This window comes from Triturus cristatus, chromosome 2_2, assembly GCF_964204655.1.
Source record: "Triturus cristatus chromosome 2_2, aTriCri1.1, whole genome shotgun sequence".
Classification (NCBI taxonomy): Eukaryota; Metazoa; Chordata; class Amphibia; order Caudata; family Salamandridae; genus Triturus; species Triturus cristatus.
Window position 1 is genome coordinate 199,723,256 of NC_140582.1, and position 19,879 is coordinate 199,743,134.

General features: G+C 47.8%; 1 protein-coding gene across 1 annotated transcript in view; it reads right to left on the reverse strand.

Annotated features, from left to right (window-relative positions):
• Window positions 1-880: 880 nt before the first annotated feature.
• LOC146862011 (alcohol dehydrogenase class-3-like) overlaps window positions 881-19,879 on the reverse strand; it is a 101,362-nt gene continuing 82,363 nt past the window's right edge. Inside the window, exon 9 of the mRNA XM_085641169.1 lies at window positions 881-1,094. Coding sequence (XP_085497295.1) covers window positions 1,070-1,094 — 25 coding nt within the window. The 3' untranslated portion in view covers window positions 881-1,069. The remainder of the gene's footprint in view (window positions 1,095-19,879) is intronic.

Below are 19,879 nucleotides of genomic sequence, written 5' to 3' on the forward strand. Positions count from 1 at the left end.
AAACTGCAATATTATATATATATATTTTTTTTAAAAGCTGCTCTGGTTGCGATTTCCTTTCTCAACTGGTCACTGCACTTGCTACATGCCGAACGTTGTGCACTTTGCCCTTACAGTTTTCAGAGCTGGACAAATATATTAATATACCAAATGTGTAATTTGCAGCTGATGACAGTCAGTGTCTGGGAGCAGCAAGATGAAAGTCTAATTTTCTACGTAATGACACCTTTTATTTCAGCTTTTCCAAGACACCCCTTACTCGTTCATAGTCTCTCTTCCCGGGCTCAGTTGTGTGTGGTTAATTTGTTGCTCCCTCACCCTTAAGTAAGCGAGGCTGAAGATCCAGAGCCAAAGTGTGGAGGAGCCCAAGCATGGCTGATGGGGAGCAGTAGGAACATATGCAGGCAGATCCAGTGTGTCTAGTGAGCCAGATTTAGGTGTGCAGTGTGTAAGAGCTGTGTTGTTCTAGTGGACTTCTGAGCACATGGTTGACCTTGTAAAGGGCATTGGTATGGGATTTGTGGAGCACAGCACAAGATGTACATGCAGTGGTAGACATGGGCAGGGCACCGAAGGCAAGCAAAACGTATATGACAATGGATGATAGCATGGAAAGTGCGAGTGAGGGAGTACAGGGTCATTCATGCTGTGGCGAGCATGGGTAAAAACCGTGGCAGGCGCAGGACACATTTATTTTTTTATAGCAACATTAATACTGAAGACAACCTAATATTGATGCAGGATTCTTGTACTTACAGAGGAAGTGTGCCTTTCAATAGATCGAGAACATATTGCATCCATGCAACTCAAATGTATGATAAGGAATGAAAGCATTATGGCAACAGCTCCTTATTTCAAAACTCCAATTTTAGAACAAAAGTGCTGTAAACCGTTTTTCGAATTTATTCATTTTATATTATTCCAGAATACATGGTCGTGAAGAAATACACAGATTTAGAGATGCACTACTTTAATTCCAAACTCTGATTTGATGAAGGTGTGTTCAAAAGATCAAGCCGTCCATGGCAAAGTAAACAAGTGCTGCTGTTAAAGTCCAACTCCAGGTTACTTATAGCACCAGGACACTTCGAATGCTAAAGGAGAGAAAAGAAATTTGTTTATAGGTTGTTCTTAGATTGAATATATTTTATTTCAGTGTTTTCTAAAAGGACAGGAGTATTTTAGGAGCCTCCAACATTTGCACCAATATTTCCCCTTCCTTAGTATTATACCAGGTTTAGAAGGACAAGTTATTTACCTTCTATAATGCCTTATCTGGAAGAGACTAACTGCAGATTCACCGCCTTGGAATATCCCCCAGAGGTCTGACTGGATCTTGAACATCTGGAGCAGAACTGCGTGCTGGTAGGTGGTGTCAATAGTATCTGCGTCAACATCGTCCGCGTCAGAAGAGACTTCATGGTGCCTTCAAAAGCGCCACCCCAGCACACTAACAGTTTCCTTTGCGATTGTTTTTTAGCCAAAAACGCAGAGCAATAGTAAAACCAATGTACCAGATTGTGCAGAATCTAGTGGGATCTCTTGGTGGAAGAGGCGAGTTCGCAGGGCAGGAAGGAACTGAAGACAAGGCGTTACTGAAGGTAAGTAACTTGTCCATTCGATAGAGAATCATCACCGATTCTCACTTAAGAATAGATACCCAGCAGTACATCACCGGAGGTGGGGCTGAGAACTGGCTAGACCAAAAAGTCCTGGAGGACAAAACGGGCAAAATGCCAGTCATGTCGGACCTGGCTGTCAAGGCAATCGTGTTTGGTAAATGTGTGCAGTGACTACCGTGTGACTGCCTGACGGACTCCATGTGTTAACTCAGCAATGGCAGTCTTGTCCCTGATGGAGTGGGCATGCAGCCTTTCAGGCTGTTTATTCTCCAATGCGTAGCATATTTTGATACAAAGCACAATCCACTGGGAGATGGTGCGCTTTTGAACAGCCTTGTTCTTCTCTACCCCAGAAAATCCAGTAAAGAGCTGATTGTTCACCCTATGGGCGTCAGTGAAATCAATGTAAAAGGAGAGAGCTTGTTTAGGTACTAGGCAATGGAGTCTCTCCTTCATTGGAAGGATAGGGTGGGGCATACAAAGCAGCTCGTTGACCCTCCTGGCAGATGTAATGGCCATCAGAAAAGCAGTCTTAATAGTAAGGAGCTGTAAAGGACAAGCATGGAGAGGTTCAAAAGTACACATTAGAAGCATCGAAACAAGGTTTAGATTCCAATGGAGCATGACAAATTGGGCAGAGGAAAACTGCTGTAAATATTTTAGGAAAAGAGAAAACTGGTGACGTAAAAAGGGAAGGTTGTTCCGACAGATGGAGGAAGGCAGAGATGGCCAACAAACCCTTTGACAGAGGCCAAAGTCAGTCAATGCTGGGCAAGGGAAACGACAAACAAAACCGCTGACAGAGGTGCAGAAAGGTAAACCACAAGGCATGCTTAACACCAAACCATAATCTTCCCCCAACTGTAGGCGCAAATATACTTAGGATGCCTGGCTGCCAAAATAACATCACAGACTTTAGGAGGAAGGTCCAACAACTATTACTGCTCTTTCTCCATGCATGACGTTGAAGAGGGCGCAGGTTTGTTTGCAGCACCCTGCCCTGTTGCTATGACTGGAGGTCATCCTGAAGGGCAGCCCGATTGAAGTCTTGATCGGGTAGGTCAAAATCGCGAGGACTCTGGAAAGTAGTGGAATCGGCAGAAAGGCATACAGGAGCCCTGAACTCCACGAGACTAAATGCGTTTCCGAGCGACAGTCGCCTTGGGTACTCCAATGTACAGAAGTGATGACATTGCGTGTTCTCTGCAGTAACGAAAACATCGAGCCAGGGCTCCCCTCACTCTAGAAAACAGTGCACACCACCTTCAGATGCAGATGGCATTCGTGGTTAACCAGGCACCTCCAGCTGAGCTAGTCCACCCTTGCATTACAAAAGCACACCAAGTGTGAACCAGGAAAATGTCCAGTCACTCCAGCCCATTACAGAACCGATGAACCTCCTAGATTGGGTCCAAGAACCCCAACCCAGCCTGGTTTGTTGCAATACCACATGGAGGTTGTGTTGTCCATGAACACCTGAATCAGCCACCCTTTGATGGATGAGAGGAAGGCTTTCAGTGACAGATCTCTCTCAGCTCCAACAGACTGATGTGGAGCTGGGACTCCCACCAGAGACCAAATTCCTCTGATGTCCACCTCTCATATGGGGGCCCCAACCCAGAAGCGATACGTAGGTCATTCCTGTGAGATCTGGTGGGAAAGGGAGAGGGGTCTGCTGCGGGCCCAATTGCGATTTGTAAGCCACCACTGCTGGTATTTTGCAGTGCCCGCCGACATCTGAACCAGGCCAGAGCGATTCCCCTGATGCTGCGCCCACTGGGACTGGAGGTCTCACTGCAGAGCCTGCATATGCCAACGGGCATGGTTTAAGAGCAGGATGCAGGAGGCCATGAGGCACTGCAGCCTCAGTCAGTCTCACCAAAATACAGGATAAGTGGCAGAAACACTGGTATTGCAACCTGAAGATCCCACATTTGCCGTTCCAGAGGACAGGTCCAAAACAGCACTGTGTCCAGGATGGCTCTGATGAAAAGGAGCATCTGTGACTGAGTCAGGTACAACTTCAACAGCCAGTTCTTGAAGTAGGGAAAGACTGCAAACCCTGACCTCCACAGGTATGCTGCAACCACTGGCAACACCTTGGTGAACACCTGAGGGGCGCTAGCAAGGCCAAGCAGGAGCACAGCAAACAAAGGGCTAACAGCGCACCATGAACCGAAGGTACTGTCTGTCGGCAGGCAGGACAGGGATATGAAAATAGGTGTCCTGCATGTCCAACGCTTCCAGTCAGTCTCTGGGATCCAGGGCTGAGAAAGCCTGAGCCAACATGAATATTTTGAACTTCTTTCCAGAGGAAATAATTGAGAGGGTGCAGGTCTAAAGTTGGACGGAGGCCTCCATCCTTCAGTACCCAAAAGTAGCAGGAGTAACACCCACACTATCTCGATTGCCCCCTTGGCCAAGAGGGCCTGTACCTCCTGGCGGAGTAAAGCAAGATGATCCTCAGCCAGCCATTCATGGAATGGTAGCAAGAGGTGGGGATCCACGAATGGTAGTCCGTACTGCTTCTGCACTATCTGGAGCACCCATTAGTCCAATGTGATGCCGGATCACTGGGACAGGTGATGTCTGATCTGGTTTCCGACAGGGTGCATGTTCCAGATGGAGGGAACACAAAAAATGTAAGGAGCTTGTGACTGCCAGGGGAATGTAGGACCGGACAGCTCACTGTGTATGGTTCCCATGTCCTCTAGGGGCTTAGCGGCCTTTTCTTCTAAAGAACTTAAGATGGATGTTATACCAGATAGGGTTTGGAAAAACAAAATTGCCCCTGCCATGGCTGGGAAGAAAGGACTGTTGTGGCAGTATCGAAATGGGGAGGCCCAAAAATAGGGAGGTGAACCTGCTTTCATGAAAGAGCTCGAATGCCGCGTCAGCCTCCTCATCGAACAGTTGGGACCCATCAAAGGGCACGTCAATCAAGGACAACTGAACAACCCCCAAGAACCAAGTGGACTGTAACCAAGCATGGCGGCGAGGAGTCATTGTAGTGGCTATGGCTCTACCAAGGGAATATGTGGTGTTCTGTCTACAAAATGTAGCGAACTTAGCTGCATCCCTGCCATCCAGCAAAGCCTCACGGAGGATGGCAGGGCCCTCCTCTGGCAGCATGGAAAGCAGCTTCGTGATCGAATCCCACAACGCATGGGAATCTCAACGCAGGAGACTCTGTGCAGGAATTAACCCACGCTCTCAGAAGAGTCAGTGAAGGCTTTATTAAAGGGCATTGTTTATGGGCGCCTAGACCTGCCTGAAGCGCCTTGGTCAAAACATTCGATTTGATCTAGACAGCGGGAAGCTGAAGGTCAAGGACCTCCGCTGCCCTGCACGTCACCGGTGCGAATGATGCACCTTCTAAAGCCGGTCCCAGAAGGGACAACGTGTCAGTGTCGGATGAGGCGTCTAGGCCACTGGCATCTCCCAGCTCCTCATAAAAGTTGATCAGCAGGATCCTCCTGCAAAGGCCCATACACATCGCCCCATGGGGGTCAAAGGGCGACTAGTGAAGGAAAGTCCAGTGGCTGGAAGGGACTGTGTTGGTGCTGGGCTCTGAGTCACACAGCCCCAGTTTGAAGTCAGGAAAGCTGGGCTCATCGTCAAATGGTACTGATAGGTGTTAGACAGAATAGAGCAGGGGTAGGTGGTGGTGCCCCAAGCGTCGTCCCGATCCAAGGATGGAACTTGAATTTCCAGCTGGCGAAGGTGAACCCACTGACAAGTAACCCAGCCGAGGCACTTGCCAGCTACATGGTGCCTGAAGGTGCGCCAGAGGAAGTCAGGGCCCCAAAGATCGCATTGTTAAATTGCTGTAACAGAGCAGGTGCTGAAAAAATCCGGGTTGTGCAGGGCAGGCCTCAATGCCAGCTCTATAGTTGGAGTGTGGGAGCAAGACCTTGAAGCATGAGGCTGAACGTGTGAAGCTGAAGAACACTGCGACAACTTTAGACTTACCCAACTACAACAAGGAGGTCCTGCATCTTAAAAACGACTGTCCGTAGGAATGACTTCGGCACCAGGGACTAACCAATTGGGGATCCAACACAGACACTGTGACAATTCCCGCAAGGCAATTCCCACCAGAGGGTTTTGGCATGTCCCTAGCACACTGGGAGAAAGCTCAAAGATGATATTCAACAGAAGGTCAAAAAACGCTGGCCAAAAAGTAGTTGAGCTAGCTCTGCGCGGTTGGTGCACAAAGAAAGGAACGGATGTTAGCGCATTGGGTGGCGCCCATGAAGGTACCACAATGTCACTTCAGATGCAGATCCGATTGACGCTACCTAGGAGTGCACAGAAGTACTGCTGAAAATTTTCCAGATTCAGTCTGATGCCTGGGGGATTTTCTAAGGCGAGGAATCTGTGGTTAGAAGACAATCAGATTTAATATTTCAAACCACATTACTAAACAGACCGTATTTAACAAAATGACCAGCACACATTCTACAAGGCAGTATGTATTAGAGAAAATAAAATATTTTGGGATCCCACCAAAATAAACACAGAATAAACAAACATGTATTTGTAAAACAGATAAAACAATCTTATGAAGAAAGAGCATCTGAATTCATATAGAAGATGCTACACATTCTATTGTTTTAAATATTGTATAAAATACGTATACATCTATATATAGACAAATACATTTTCAAGACAGTCCACGCCTCGCCATGTCCAAATACTAGATAAATATAAGCTCAAGTGAGACAGAATTAACCATAATCTTTTTTTTTTTTTTAATCTGTAGTCTTGTGGGAAAAAGTAAGCATACCTAGAAATTCAGTAATGCGTGCAACTGACTTTCTGTATTGCACAGATTGAAAGAAAGTGTACGACCTGGACACTAACAATATTCACACAAAGCACCACAGTTATCTGTAAGCATGACTGTTCTTCACAGAGAAGTATAGAGCACCAGGCACTCAGACGGAAATTAACTTCGTAATACTAAAGGTAAATCTGTACTCCCTCTCAAGGTCCTCCTATGTAACCAGGGGCTTTTCTTGTGAGAGTGATCCTCTAGGCAAGAATCTCTATTGGTAGTAGCCCTCACAGAATCTACTTTTGATAATGCCTCAGAGTTGGTTACACCATTGCTAAGTTTCTGGCTGAATTGACCCCACTGTGCCCAAATACCACACAATGCAGCAATGGAAGTTTAGCCTTGCCCAAGTCAATAAATTTCAGCTGCCAACTAGACTGCTCTCGTCCATGAATAGCTCACTGTATGGAGGAGGGTGTCTACACTTGTATTTAGACTTCATCCACGACTGCCAATTAATTATAGCAAATGGCTAGGATCAGCAAAGATTCTTAAACTCAGATAAAATGACCCTCTGAAGCAAGTTGTGTGATTCGCATGAGGACTACTGATGCTTCTAGAATTTCACTAACCAGCAGTTTAAATACAGGAGGCACATGCATACCTTGTTGGGACAGATGAACATTCACTATAGCCTTGGTGAACACCCTCAGAATTGAATTAAGGTCAAATTGGAAATATTTTCCCCTGCCACGCCTCGGACAGAAGCAAAAAGGAAGGTGAACTGTGTTGTGCCAATCCAGTGACACATTCAATCATGCTCCCAATGTCTGAAGAGTCTGAGCAAAAATCACCATCTCATGCTTCTGTTTCTTTAGAAATTTGTTCAGAAATGGGGTTTCAGAATAAGACCAATATCTCCACCTATCTTGTTGACCAGTAAGTACTTACAGTAACAACCTTTTACAGTTCTCAATAAAACCATATTTCACGACAAAGTGGAGAAGGTAATGCACTCTGTTGTAATAGCGGGTGGTAATAAGGTAATTCAAAGCTCGTCAAGTAGTGTGTGTGTGTGTGTGTGTGTGTGTGTGTGCGCGCGCGCGCGCGCAGAAGAGCCTCTCCTTCCGATCCTAGGCGTTATGTTGAATAAATAAGTTGTGCCTTTCCTGTCTGGGACAGGTGTCCCCTTTGTGCGCTACAGATAGTTCACTGTCAGGGACAGCAATTCAATGTTATATAAATTCCTTTAGGAAATTAAACACTTCTACATTCGAATGTTGATTCTTCAGATTTTACTTCATTTGAATGACAATTGTTTATCCTCGCCAATTTTCGTTGTTTTTCCAGAATAAGTTATCCCCGGATGATACCAGGCCAAAATGCATTGGGGTTGATACATTGTGATAATTTATTCATTTCTAACCATGGGATTACAATTGATAGTTTAAGCATTATGTATTGCTGAATGGAATTTATGATGTCATTCAAATGAAGTAAAATCTGAAGAATCAACATTCGAATCGGTAAGTGTTTAATTTCCTATAGGAATTAATTTAACATTGAATTACCGTCCCTGACCAGGGACCATCCGTAGTAAACAAAGGGGACGCCTCTCCCAGACAGGGAAGCAGCAACTTATTTACACTTTCAAGTCTTCATTCAACACTAGACTCCAATTCTCTCTTCTACATGCCTGCATTACAGAAGTGATGTGGAAGTGGTGAAAGGTTTATGGAAAATGCAGGGTGGTATCCAGAGTCTATGATTAGCTGGACCTATTGGTCTGAGGTGATCTCTATCAAACTCTTGGTGTCCAAACACCAAGTTGCCCACTTCTGGAGATAAATCAATTAGGATAATGGCGTGTCACATGCTAATCTACAGGTGACCTCTCACGTAAGCAACATTGCTGAAGTTGCTATGGTCTGGTCAGCTGACAAGCTCTTTAAAAGAAGGGTCTAGTGTATCCCTCAGCCTCTCTGTCCTGCTGCAACAAGTGGCTAGCATGTGACCATGTTCAATAGCCACATTTGAAGATGTTCGCCACAGAATGCCATGTTAAATCAGTTTAGTCTGCTTGCCCTAGAAAATCAGGGAATTCTATTCAAGCATGCCTGTGTAAGATCAACTTGTGCCCATTGAACTTACATGCATCAGTGACCAGCTCCGTTCAGTGGAAGAGCCAGGTCTTGAGTGTCTTCCTGAAGATGTTCAGGGAGGGGGCGCGTCTGACGTCGATGGGGAGCTCGTTCCAGGTCTTGGCCGCAATATAGAAGGCTCTGCCACCTGTCCTGGCTCTGCGGATGTGCGGGTTGTCAGTGAGGTCTGAGGTTTCTCTTGGGTGCGTGGAAGGAGATTCTCTCATTGAGGTACTGGGGTCAGATGTTGGAGGTATTTGTAGGCGTGGGTATCTTGAAAGTTATTCTCTTCTAAATGGGGAGCCAGAGGAGGATCTGCAGGTGTTGGGTGATGCGTTCATGTCGATGGATGGTGAGTACGAGTCTAGCTGCAGTGTTCTGTATGGTCTGGAGTTTGCGGAGCAGAGACTTGTTGATCCTGGTGTAGCGGGCGTTTCCTTAGTCCAGTCTGCTGGTTATGAGTGCATGGGTGACTGCCTTCCTAGCATCGGGGGGTCCATTTGAAAGTCTTTGAGGATGGGGAGGGTGTTGAAGCAGTTGGAGGCGACTGGGTTGACCTGTTGGGTCATGGAGAGGGAGTAGTCTAGTATGATGCAGAGGTTTCAGGCGTGGTTGGCGGGGGTGGTAGGGCTGCAGAGGGCGGTGGGCCACCAGGTGTCTCATGCTGAAGGGGAGGATCTGAGGATGAGGATCTCGGTCTTCTCAGAGTTGAGCTTCAGACAGCTGCTGTTCATCCAGGATACAAAGTCCTTCATTCCTTCCTGGAAGTTGTGTGGTGGTGATGGGGTCCTTGGTGAGGGAGAGGATAAGCTGGGTGTGATGTATATATATAATAAAACTCAAAAACACTTTTATACTGGTGCAGATTATGGTATACAACAGTTGGAGCCATGTAGAAGGGGCCTCCATGAAATATTACACCTAGGAACCACACTGGGTATCCCATGAAAGTATATTGAGCAAAGACACAATAGTATTATAGCAAAGTTCCTCAAGTTCAAGTACAAGCCAAAATTCGAGGGCTTTCTCGATAATAGACTACTGAATAACTAGGTTTAAAATTCAGACATGAGTTCTTCCATTGCAAAGCTTTAAGTGCCAATGGGCAGTAAGTAACTTCTGCTCTACCACTAATATTTGTCCTTTATGCTTAATTGAGAAAGCGGAAGCTTATTTGTTTATTTCCTTATTGTTTTTTGCCTCCCTGCAGGAGGATAGTTCCTATATGCAGTATGCTAAACTTGAATTAGACGTTTTGAGAATGTTCAAATCCGATACCAGCAGCCAGATTGTGTTTAGTATTAAGATTTCTAATTTCATCAATGTGCTAGGGAAGGAAAAAAAATATTGATTGATCTTGTGTATTTAAAACCTGAAATTTTATATGTTTAAGTTAGTTTATTAATTACTCTTTTTAAACTGAATATGTAAATTGTTATAATTTACTGATGTGTCATGTTTGATGGGGGATATTCCCAGATAATCAAAGAAACTTGAAAATCCCCCCTGTACAATGGGCAGGTGTGGGGAGAGAGAGAATGAGTGAACTAATGTATTTCACCATTAGGAGGCAAACCGTTTTTTCTGCTAAAGACTAACTTATTGTTCCAGTTCATGTAGGCTATTTATCTCGGTTTGGAACAAGGAAAATAAAAGGCAGACTTTTGGGGGAGAAAAAGATGAACATACTTTACAAGGAAAAATGGATTCAAGAACCTGGTGTGTGGATGAGGTGGCATATACATCTTCTCAGTATGCTTTAACACTGCTGATACAGAAGGCTGCATTCCCAACGCTGCCAAAACAGACAATTAAAATCTCTTGAAGAGCCCCGACTGTTGTCCCAACAAGGACTCTGAGAAACTGTTTTTCCATGACCACCTTTAAAACTGACCCATGCCTCTAATGCTGTAGTATTAAGTCTTGAAAAACACGCTTCAATAGAGTTGCCCAGGCTTGTGGCATTCTGGTGATCTGGAAATAATCTGGCTACCTAATCCATATTGCCACCGTCATCAGATTCCAGAGAACGCTAGGTCCTCAGAATCAGATCCAATAATATGATTGGTACTTGCAAAATGCCATTCTGTATGAGCGGTCCTTGCAGAAGCCTCATCCTCAAGATAAAAAGGCATCTTTCCTTCCGACCAAGAACAAATCATTGAAGTATATAGAAAACAGAGCCGATGTTGCCCAAATTAATGTAGTCAGCAACAGATCAATGCTGCTGGTGCACATTTAATTGCCTGGACACTGTCAGAGTGTTTTTCCCCTTCTTACAACTATGAGCTTGGGTCCTAGGCAGTTTGGCCTTGGACGAGGCTGGCTCAAAGCCCGATATAGTGACCACTTGGAGTTGTCAAAGGCAAGAATGGGGGCCATGATTTGAAAGATTAGGACCTGGCCTTTTAAAAAGCCTAAATCTTGTTCAGATCTGAAGCGAAAGGAAAAGCTAATCGGCAGTAAAAAATGCAAAGCACAGGAATGGAGAGGCCTTCGCGCTCCTATGGAAAGCCAAGAGAACCTTTGCTTCATTTACTTGACTGATTTCTGAGCACACGTTACAGGCCTAGGGCCATGGATAGATCTAGATACCAGAGTAACACGGATGTAAGTCCAGTCAAGTATCTGTTAATTTCATATCGATTACAAAAGCAGCAGTAGTTCTTGCGGCGTTTTCTGCATTACAAATGAGCCCTGGATCGGGATCATGACTGGAGATTTCACCTCTTATCAAGGGGGTACTCGTGTATCACCTGCACATTGATCGCACAAGATGTATATATCGCCGCAGACTTTGGACTGACAACGTATTCTTCAATACTAGTGATTTATTCCCTAGAAAATCCCTTGACCTTACATAACTTATGTTCAACAATACCAATGGATGAATAAAGTAACTTTTGATGCTACACGTCAGAGGCCCTGAAGAAGTCTTATACAAAGACCTTATTCGCCCCGTGTGAGTTTACCGGGAAAGTACTGTTGGCAGACTGGCGCTTATCATGGTGTCGCTTTGAGGGGTTATTTGCCCTTAACCTGGGACAAATCCATTTATTCGAATTTAGTGGATGGATCTTAACATGGTTACCACTTTTTGGATTATATGGTCACAATTTTTGATTTGGATTTTATCTACGGAAAATACTTTTTTGTTTACCATTTGAGATGAATTATGGGTAGCTTTTTACCGCACGTATGAAAACTTCGTGCATACCCTGAAGTACAATGTACTGGACGAAACGCATAGGCTTTTTACCACGCGCATGTCGCGTCTGATTCAGTTGTGAATAAAGAAGATTTGAAAAAACATTTTGGAAATTGAATTTGATTTTTTGTCGACTACTGTTTAATATTGAAGCATTTATTGGGGCACCATTTGTTTGTTGTTTAAAATTGCATAGTCCGTACTAGGACTGCACCTTGACAGTGGGTGCCTGAACTGTGTGCGCACACACTCACTTACGAGGATGGGTTGGTCGGTAAGGAATCTGCGGCTAGATAAGGTCTCTACCACATAAGGCGTTACCGAAGATAAGTAACTTGTCCATCTGATAGAAACATCTAGCCGCAGATTCCTTACCTCTGAACAGATACCCATGCAATGCCATCCCCGGAGGGACTGCGGAAAGGTTTAGACCAGGAAGCCCTGCAAGACAGTGCGACCAAAGAGGCTGTCTCTGCTGTAGGAAGGCGGAATCTGACTGCATGGTTACCCCCACTTTTGTCCTGGTGTTTTGCTGGTTTTCGACTTAGACTGGGGTCCTGATTAGCAGGATCCCAGTCTGCTTTATCTCTAAATTGGTTGTTCATGTACTTTAGGTACACTCCAGATTTGATTCTGGGGTACCCTCATCAGTCCCTAGTATATGGTATACTATGTACCCAGGGCCTAGGTACCCCAGAGGCCTACCAGGGGCTGCAGCATGTATTATGGCTCCCCTGGGAGACCATTCAAAATGACAACAGCAGTCTGTGTAACGTGGTGCATGCACAACTTACCTAGATATAGGTGCACTATATCCATCCTCTATCACTGCACATATAAACCTATCAGTCACCCCTATGACAGGCCTTAATCCTGAAGGCAGGGTGCTGGGTTTTATGCGAGAGGGTGCCCATGCATGAGCAGAGCCCCTCTGCAGCCTTCGGAACCTATATTCCAGAGTGGTTTGTGATGCAGCCAACCATATATACTTAAGTGCATTATAACCTCGCGGTAAATGCCAACTTTAAAACGGCTGCATGGAAACATGCGTTTGGTGTCAAACACCTTGGAATCATACCTCCACACCAGTAACTGGTGTGGGAAGTATGATTCCACCCTTCTAGAGGGAGAAATATGACCACACCGGTACACCCGGTACCAGATTCACAGAACCTGGCATCACAAAATGGATGCTGCCAGCCACAGACACAAGTCTGCCCTCCTGCTGCTGGACGAAGCTCCAACAGGGTAAGGTTGGACAATAGGTTTCCTGTCACAGGGAGGTGTCACCACCTCCCAGACAGACTTTAGTGTATTGGGGCTGGGTGGGTGCACTCCAAGAGTGCTTTGATGTCTGCACTGGGGGCACATTTGGTGTCCCTGTGCATAGGCCAGCTCAAACCGGTTGCAGGAGCCATTTGCTCCTGCTCTGGCGTGAAACTGGACAAAGGACATGGGTGTAGCCACCCCATTGTCCTGACCCTCACATAGGTGGATCCCCAGAGTTTGTCCCACCCCTTTTTGGGGTATAAAGACAATGAAGATGCTCCTCTTCCTTGGAAGGGTTCAGACGGGCATCCAAAGTGGGTAGAGTAACCTACTACCCTATAAGAAAGGGTGTTACCACCTTAGGCAGAAAAGCTGCCCTTGTGCAGAGCACCACTTTATCCGGAAAGACAGTCAGGTAAGGAGGCTGTGATGACAGTGCCTGCAGTTCGCTCACCCTCCTGGCAGAGGTTGCCACTAAGAAGGCTTTTTTGATGGTGAGTGGTCTAAATACTTTGGGCACTTTGCCACTGCCGTTCCGTGCCAAAGTGCAAGTGCTTCCTGTAAGTGGGTGGCATTGATGTGCCACCCACATAAGCAGACTGTAAATGTAATTCAGACCTGCCACTGCAGTGTCTGTGCGCACTTTGGTACTGCCATGGCAACCTGGCAAGTGCACCCGTTTGCCAGGCCTAACCTTCTCTTACATGTTAGTCACCCCTAAGGTAGGCATAAGGTGCCCCTGTGGGCAGGGTGCAGTGTATGTGAAAGGTAGGGCATGCCCTGGTGTGTGTGGCATGTCCAGATAGCCTTACAACAGTGAAAAACGAAAACTGCTGTATTTCACTGTCTTATAGGTTAGAAAGGGGAGTCTACTCATAACCTCTTGTGAGTATTACAGCCCATGGGAACAAGATGTGAAAATAAAGTTTGATACTCCTGAACTCAGAATGCTAAGACGCATCTTTTACGGAGGGTGATTTTTACATTCTGGGTTCGAAAATACCACTTTTAGAAGGTAGGTAATTTCTTGCCTAACCATCCAGTGTGCCTCTACTAGGTTGTGTATGGACTGTCTGGCTTTGGGGTGACAGACTGGGGATGTGCATTCTGTTCAGACAGCCACTGGGGGGCTGGTGGGGGGGTTAGGTGTGTCCTGCCTTTCCGGGTGAGTCAGGGTTGGACTGAATGATGGACCTGGCCTGCATTCAGAGTAGGGGGGAGGAGATTTCACACCCGAATAGGCCTGGTCTACCTTAGACAATGCGGTCTCCACCTCCTGCCAGGAAGCTGCACCAGAGAGGACAGAACTGGTTTTGGTTGGGCAAAGAGCTTCTATGCCACAGAGAACAAAAGATGATGTATTATAAAAAGAGGGGTCCAGACCCCCGACTTAGATTACTTTTGGGAATCAAGAGGAACCTTTGCCAAGGAGAAGAGGTAGAGAAACGGAGGAGGAATACTGCCCCTGTGCAGTTTGGGGTTGGCAATGGCTACTTTATGCCAAGCTAAAGAGAAGGACTGTACTATACTGTGTCCCCTGCTTGAGGAAGATCTCAAAGGGCTTGAAATAGAGCTTGCCTCCTGTTCTGAAGTCTCAGGGACACAACGACTTCACCCCCAGTCCCCCTGAACTCCTTTGCCGGGAGTTCTGACCTGCCAGTGTTCTGGACCTCTGGAGGTTGTTTTGGGATTGTAAACTGCAAGAAGTGTGAAAATAAACGCATTGCCCGTTCCCGACGCATCGCAGTGGTGCAATAAGAATTTTCCATCGCATTGCCACCAAAGAATCAATGCAGCACCTGCTTGTGACTGAAGTGACTGCCTTGCGACGAATCCTGTGCACCCATCTCCGATGTCAGATGCCCGCACAGAATCTGATACAGGCCCTGTTGGGGGAAGTATTTGCGCATCGAGGAGAGATGGCTGAAATAATAGAAGTGCATCCCAGGTCTTCACGCATAGTCATGCCTCGCATCGAAGAGTCAAGTCAGTCGCATCATTGGGGGACGCATCAACTTCCCTCGCAATAAGAATCCGACGCATCACCTCCCCATGCAATAAGAAACAAACGCATCACCTCCTCGCCGGTAAGGAACAGACATCACCTCCCCTGCGCAGCAGTTAGGAACCAATGCATCACCAACCCAGGAGCAAGGAACCGTCGCATTACCTTCCCTGAGACCCTTTTTGAGGCATCAAAGGTACTTGGTGTAAAAATGTCGCATTCCACATTTTCTTGGAACAGAACTGTTTCCACCTTTTAAGAATCGTATTTTTAGTACGGTAGACTGGATTTATTTCGTTTTAGTCTTGTTTTGACTTGTATGAAGATTACTTATTTTTCTAAACTGGTGTGGTGTCCATTTGTTGTTTTCACTGTATTACTGAACGTCTTCACAAATGCTTTACACACTGCCTCCGAGATAAGCCTGCCTGCTCGTGCCAAGCTAACAAAGGGGTGAGCAGGGGTTATTTTACGAGTGTAAACCATTGCCAACTAGAGACCGCCATTTCCAACAGTGAGCAGCCGTAGAGGGCAGTTGTGGAGCGGCTCAAAAGGTGTACACATCAGATAGGTGAGAACCAAATTAAGGTCCCACTGTGGCATAATAAATGGTGAAGGGGAAACAAGTGGATGAACCCCCTTCGAGATTCTCTGCACCAGAGGGGATTTGAAAGGTGAAGGCTGATCAGGCAGCCGAGGAAAGGGCCAAAAGATAGCCCTTCAAGGTGCCCAGAGCAGAGCCCTGCTGGGCTAAGGAAACTGAACAGGAGGATATTAGATAAAGATGCAGCTAGAGGGTCAATAGACCGTTCTCTACAATATTTACAAAATTTGTACCATCGGCAGGCATATACAGACTTCATGGAGGGATGCCTGGCTGCCACAGTAACCTCACAGACTTTGGGAGGAAGGTCGCAAGCTTTCAGATGTCGCCACTCAATCTTCATGCAAGTAGGCAGAGAGGACAGGTTTGGGTGGAGAACCCTCCCCTGTTGCTGCGACAGGAGATCTTCCTGAAGGGGCAGAATGCTCGGAGGATCAATAATAATTGCCAGAAGCTTGGTACAGACTCTCCGTGCCCAATCCAGAGCCACAAAAATGACTTGTGCCCGGTCGCTCCTGATCTTCTTGAGCACTCTGGGTGGGAAGGCGGACAGGAGGCCCGAGCTCCACTAGTGACCATAAGCGTCGCCAGGCGAGAGCCGCCTTGGTAACTCCCAGTGTGCAAAACTGCTGACATTGCGCGTTCTCTACGGAGGCAAACAGATCTAACCAAGGCTCTCCCTACCGCTGAAAGAGTCCTTGCGCCAACCCCAGATGAAGACGCCACTCGAGATCCGCTAGCACCTTTGGCTGAGTTTGTCCGCTCTCGCGTTCAGAGAACCTGCCAGATGCTGAACCACCAGAGAAATACCCTGCAGTGTCAGCCATGTCCAGAGACGCAAAGCCTCTTGACACAGGTTCCACAAACCCAGCCTGCCTTGCTTGTTGCAGTACCACATGGCAGTCGTGTTGTCCATGAACACCTGAACTATCCTCCCCTTGATAGGCGGCAAGAATGCTTTTAGTGCCAGCCGGATCGACCGTAGCTCCAACAGGTTTGAATGGAGCCGGGCCTCCGCCAGAGACCAGAGTCCTCTGATGTCCACCTCTCCCAGATGGCCGCCCCATCCCAGAAGGGACAAATCAGTCACTACTGTGAGGTCTGAATGGGGAAGGGAGAAGGGTCTGCCTCTGACCGAATTGCGGTTTGATAGCCACCACGGCAGGTCTCAGTGCCCTTCGATATCTGTCCCGGGTCGGTGAGTTTTCCACGATGCTGTGCCCATTGGAACTTCAAGTACCATTGCAGAGCCCGCCTGTGCAATCTGGCATGTTCCACAAGGATGCAAGAGGCCATGAGGCCCAACAGCCTCAGAGTCACTCACTGAAATCCAGGATAGAGGCAGAAATATCAGTAGGATAGCCCGAATATCCTGGACTCGCTGCTCTGGAGGATAAGCCCAAAACTGCACAAAGCAAGAAACTGCTCAGATGAAAGGAAGCGTCTGAGAGGGAGTCGGGTGTGACTTTGGCACTCTGATAGTGAACCCCAGCGAATGCAAGAGGCTCGCCGGAGTCTGGAGATGGAAGACAACTGTTTGGGGCGAGCCCGCCTTCAACAACCAGTCGACGAGATATGGGAAGACTGGAACCCCTGATCTCCGCAGATGAGCTGCGACCACAGCCATCACCTTGGTGAACACCCACGGGGCAATGGTGAGGCCAAAGGAAGCACAGCAAACTGAAAGTGCTCCTGGCCAACTGTAAACCGCAGGTAGACACAATGGGCTAGCAGGACGGGAATGTGGAAATAGACATCCTCCAAGTCCAACGCTACGATCCAGTCTCCCAGGTCTAGTGAGTGAGTATCCAGAATTTCTCCTTCTTGAGGATGTAGTTGAGAGCGGAGGTCAAGGATAGGACAGAAGCCTAGTCCTTTGGAACCAGGAGAAAGCAGGAATAGCAACTACAGCCTATTTCTGGCCAGGGAATCCGCTCTAGAGCACCCTTGGCCAAGAGAGCCTCCACTTCCTTACGGTCGGCCATGAGTTGAAAACAGAGGGAGGAGTAGTCTCGAAGGGGATGGAGTATCCCCTTCAGTCTATCAGCAAAACTCGCCTATCCGAGGTGATATGGCACCAGTGGTGGAGGTGATGGCGTATCCTGTGGATACACCATCAGGGGAAGAGGAGGGGATGGTGGCTTGGCTAGACTTCTGGCTTACTGACCCTTGAGGGCAGGATGAGCCACAGCCCTGCAGAGGTTGCTGAACTTGCAGAACCCGCTGGTTGGAATAGGGTTGGCTCAGTTGGAAGCCCCTTCCGTAGCCACAAAAGGAGCGAAAAGCAGACGCAGACCGGGGTGTAGTACTGAGGCCCAAGGTTTCGGCCGTAGCCTAAAAATTCTTGAAGTGCTCAAGTGCTGCGTCAACTTAGTCTACTAAGAGACACGAGCCATCAAAAGGCATGTCCATGAGGTTTTCCTGGAAATCCCCCTTAAAGCCAGACGTCCTCAGCTAGGCCTGGTGCATGATGCCCACCATCTAAGACATTGCTCCGTCCAGCGAGTCCAAGCCACAGCGAATGGCAAACTTTGCTGCATCTCTCCTGTCCGATATTGCTTGGAAGTGCACGATCCGGTCCTCCTCCAATATCCTAGGAAGCACCTGCGCAACCCTTTCCCATATAGAATGAGAGTAAAGGCCATAGAGGCATGGAGTGTTCACCAACCACAATACGAGGCTGGTGGAAGAGAAAATTATTTTTCCAAAAGTCTCCAGCCGTTTGGATTCCCTGTCCAGAGGGGCGGAAGGGAAAGCGCCAAGGGATGTGGAAGCCTGGACAACCACGCTTTGGGGGGAGGGGGGGGGGGGGGGGGGCAGTGAGAAAGCTGGGTCACCCGGTGCATGGCGATGGCAGGCAATTGTTCTATTCACAGGAGCCCTAGTGCTGGGTTTTGACAAGGTGCCCAGAAGAACGTTCGTTAAGGCCTTGTTAAAACGCAGCAAGGGTTCCGCTGAGGAGATACCAGGTTGCAGGACCGCCAACCACCACTGTAGGAAGCTGCAGGTCCAGGACCTCCGCAGCCCTATGCATCACCATAGCAAACGATGCCCCCCTAATCCGCAGTCAGGTTAGAGAGGGGGGGGGGGGGGGGGATGACTGCATGCCAGAAACTGGGGCGGTGTCCAGGCCATTGGCATCAACCTGTTCCTCATACCAGTCCATGTCCTGGGGCTGCGGGAATTCTAAGGGAATCCTGCTCCCCCTCAATCCTCTTCATCCAACCCCAAACCTTCAGAAAGGGGCTGGTTAGATGGTATGAAGCTGTACGTCTCCGTGAGCCTTGTTTGATTCCAGACCCGCTGCGTATCATCTGGAATGAGGATGGGGGAGGCGACGACGGTCGCTGTGGAAGTGCGACCGGTGCCAGTCCGGACCCATGAAAGGGTCCAACAGGAGGCCATGGCACCGGAGCCGAAGGCACGGGACCCACGGGATCTCCTTCACCTGGTCCTGCGGGGCCCAAAGGCACACAGGCAGGGTCAGGCCACCCAAACACGGCGCACATGGCATCGGAAAATGTCTTGAGTTGGGCGGGGGTTGCTCCGGTCTCCGGAAAGGGAGGGAGACTGAGTCGACCCAGGTGCCTGCACCGCAGGACTGGGGCTAGAATGCGGAGACTCCTGTCTCGCTGCGTGGCGGGCAGGGCAAAGTCAAAGTAAGCTTCAACTTCTTGTGGTGCCTCTTAGCGGACAACTTCGACATAGAGGACTTCGAGACCCTGGGGCTTTGCTCTGACCTTCCCTTCAACCGAGACAGATGAGGCAACCTCAGCAGTGCGTGGCGGGCCGCGAGCAGCTTCAGGGACCGCTCCCTTAAAGCCTTCGGTGTCATGGCCCGGCAATCGGAGCACAACTGTGTTGTGGTCGCGGAACCAGAGAAACTAGGTGGGGGTCAGTTACCAACATGGCACTGTGACAGGCGTCGCACAGCTTGAGCCCCAAAGTCTTCCTACTGGACATCCCAACACCAAAAGAAGCTGAGAAATGGTGGAAAAGACAGTGACATGTGCTGGCTGGCACGGAAGAAAAAGAATAAGAAGACGTCAGTGCGCCGAAGTGGCTGTTATATGGACAACACAGAAGTCACAACGACGAAAATGACACCTATGACGTCACGTGGAGTCAACCCACACCACCTAACAGCGCGCAGGCGTACTGCTATCAAAAATCTTCCAGATCCAGCTGGACGCCTGGAAGTTCAAAGGTAAGGAGTCTGCGGCTAGATATCTCTATCAGATTGCTTTTTA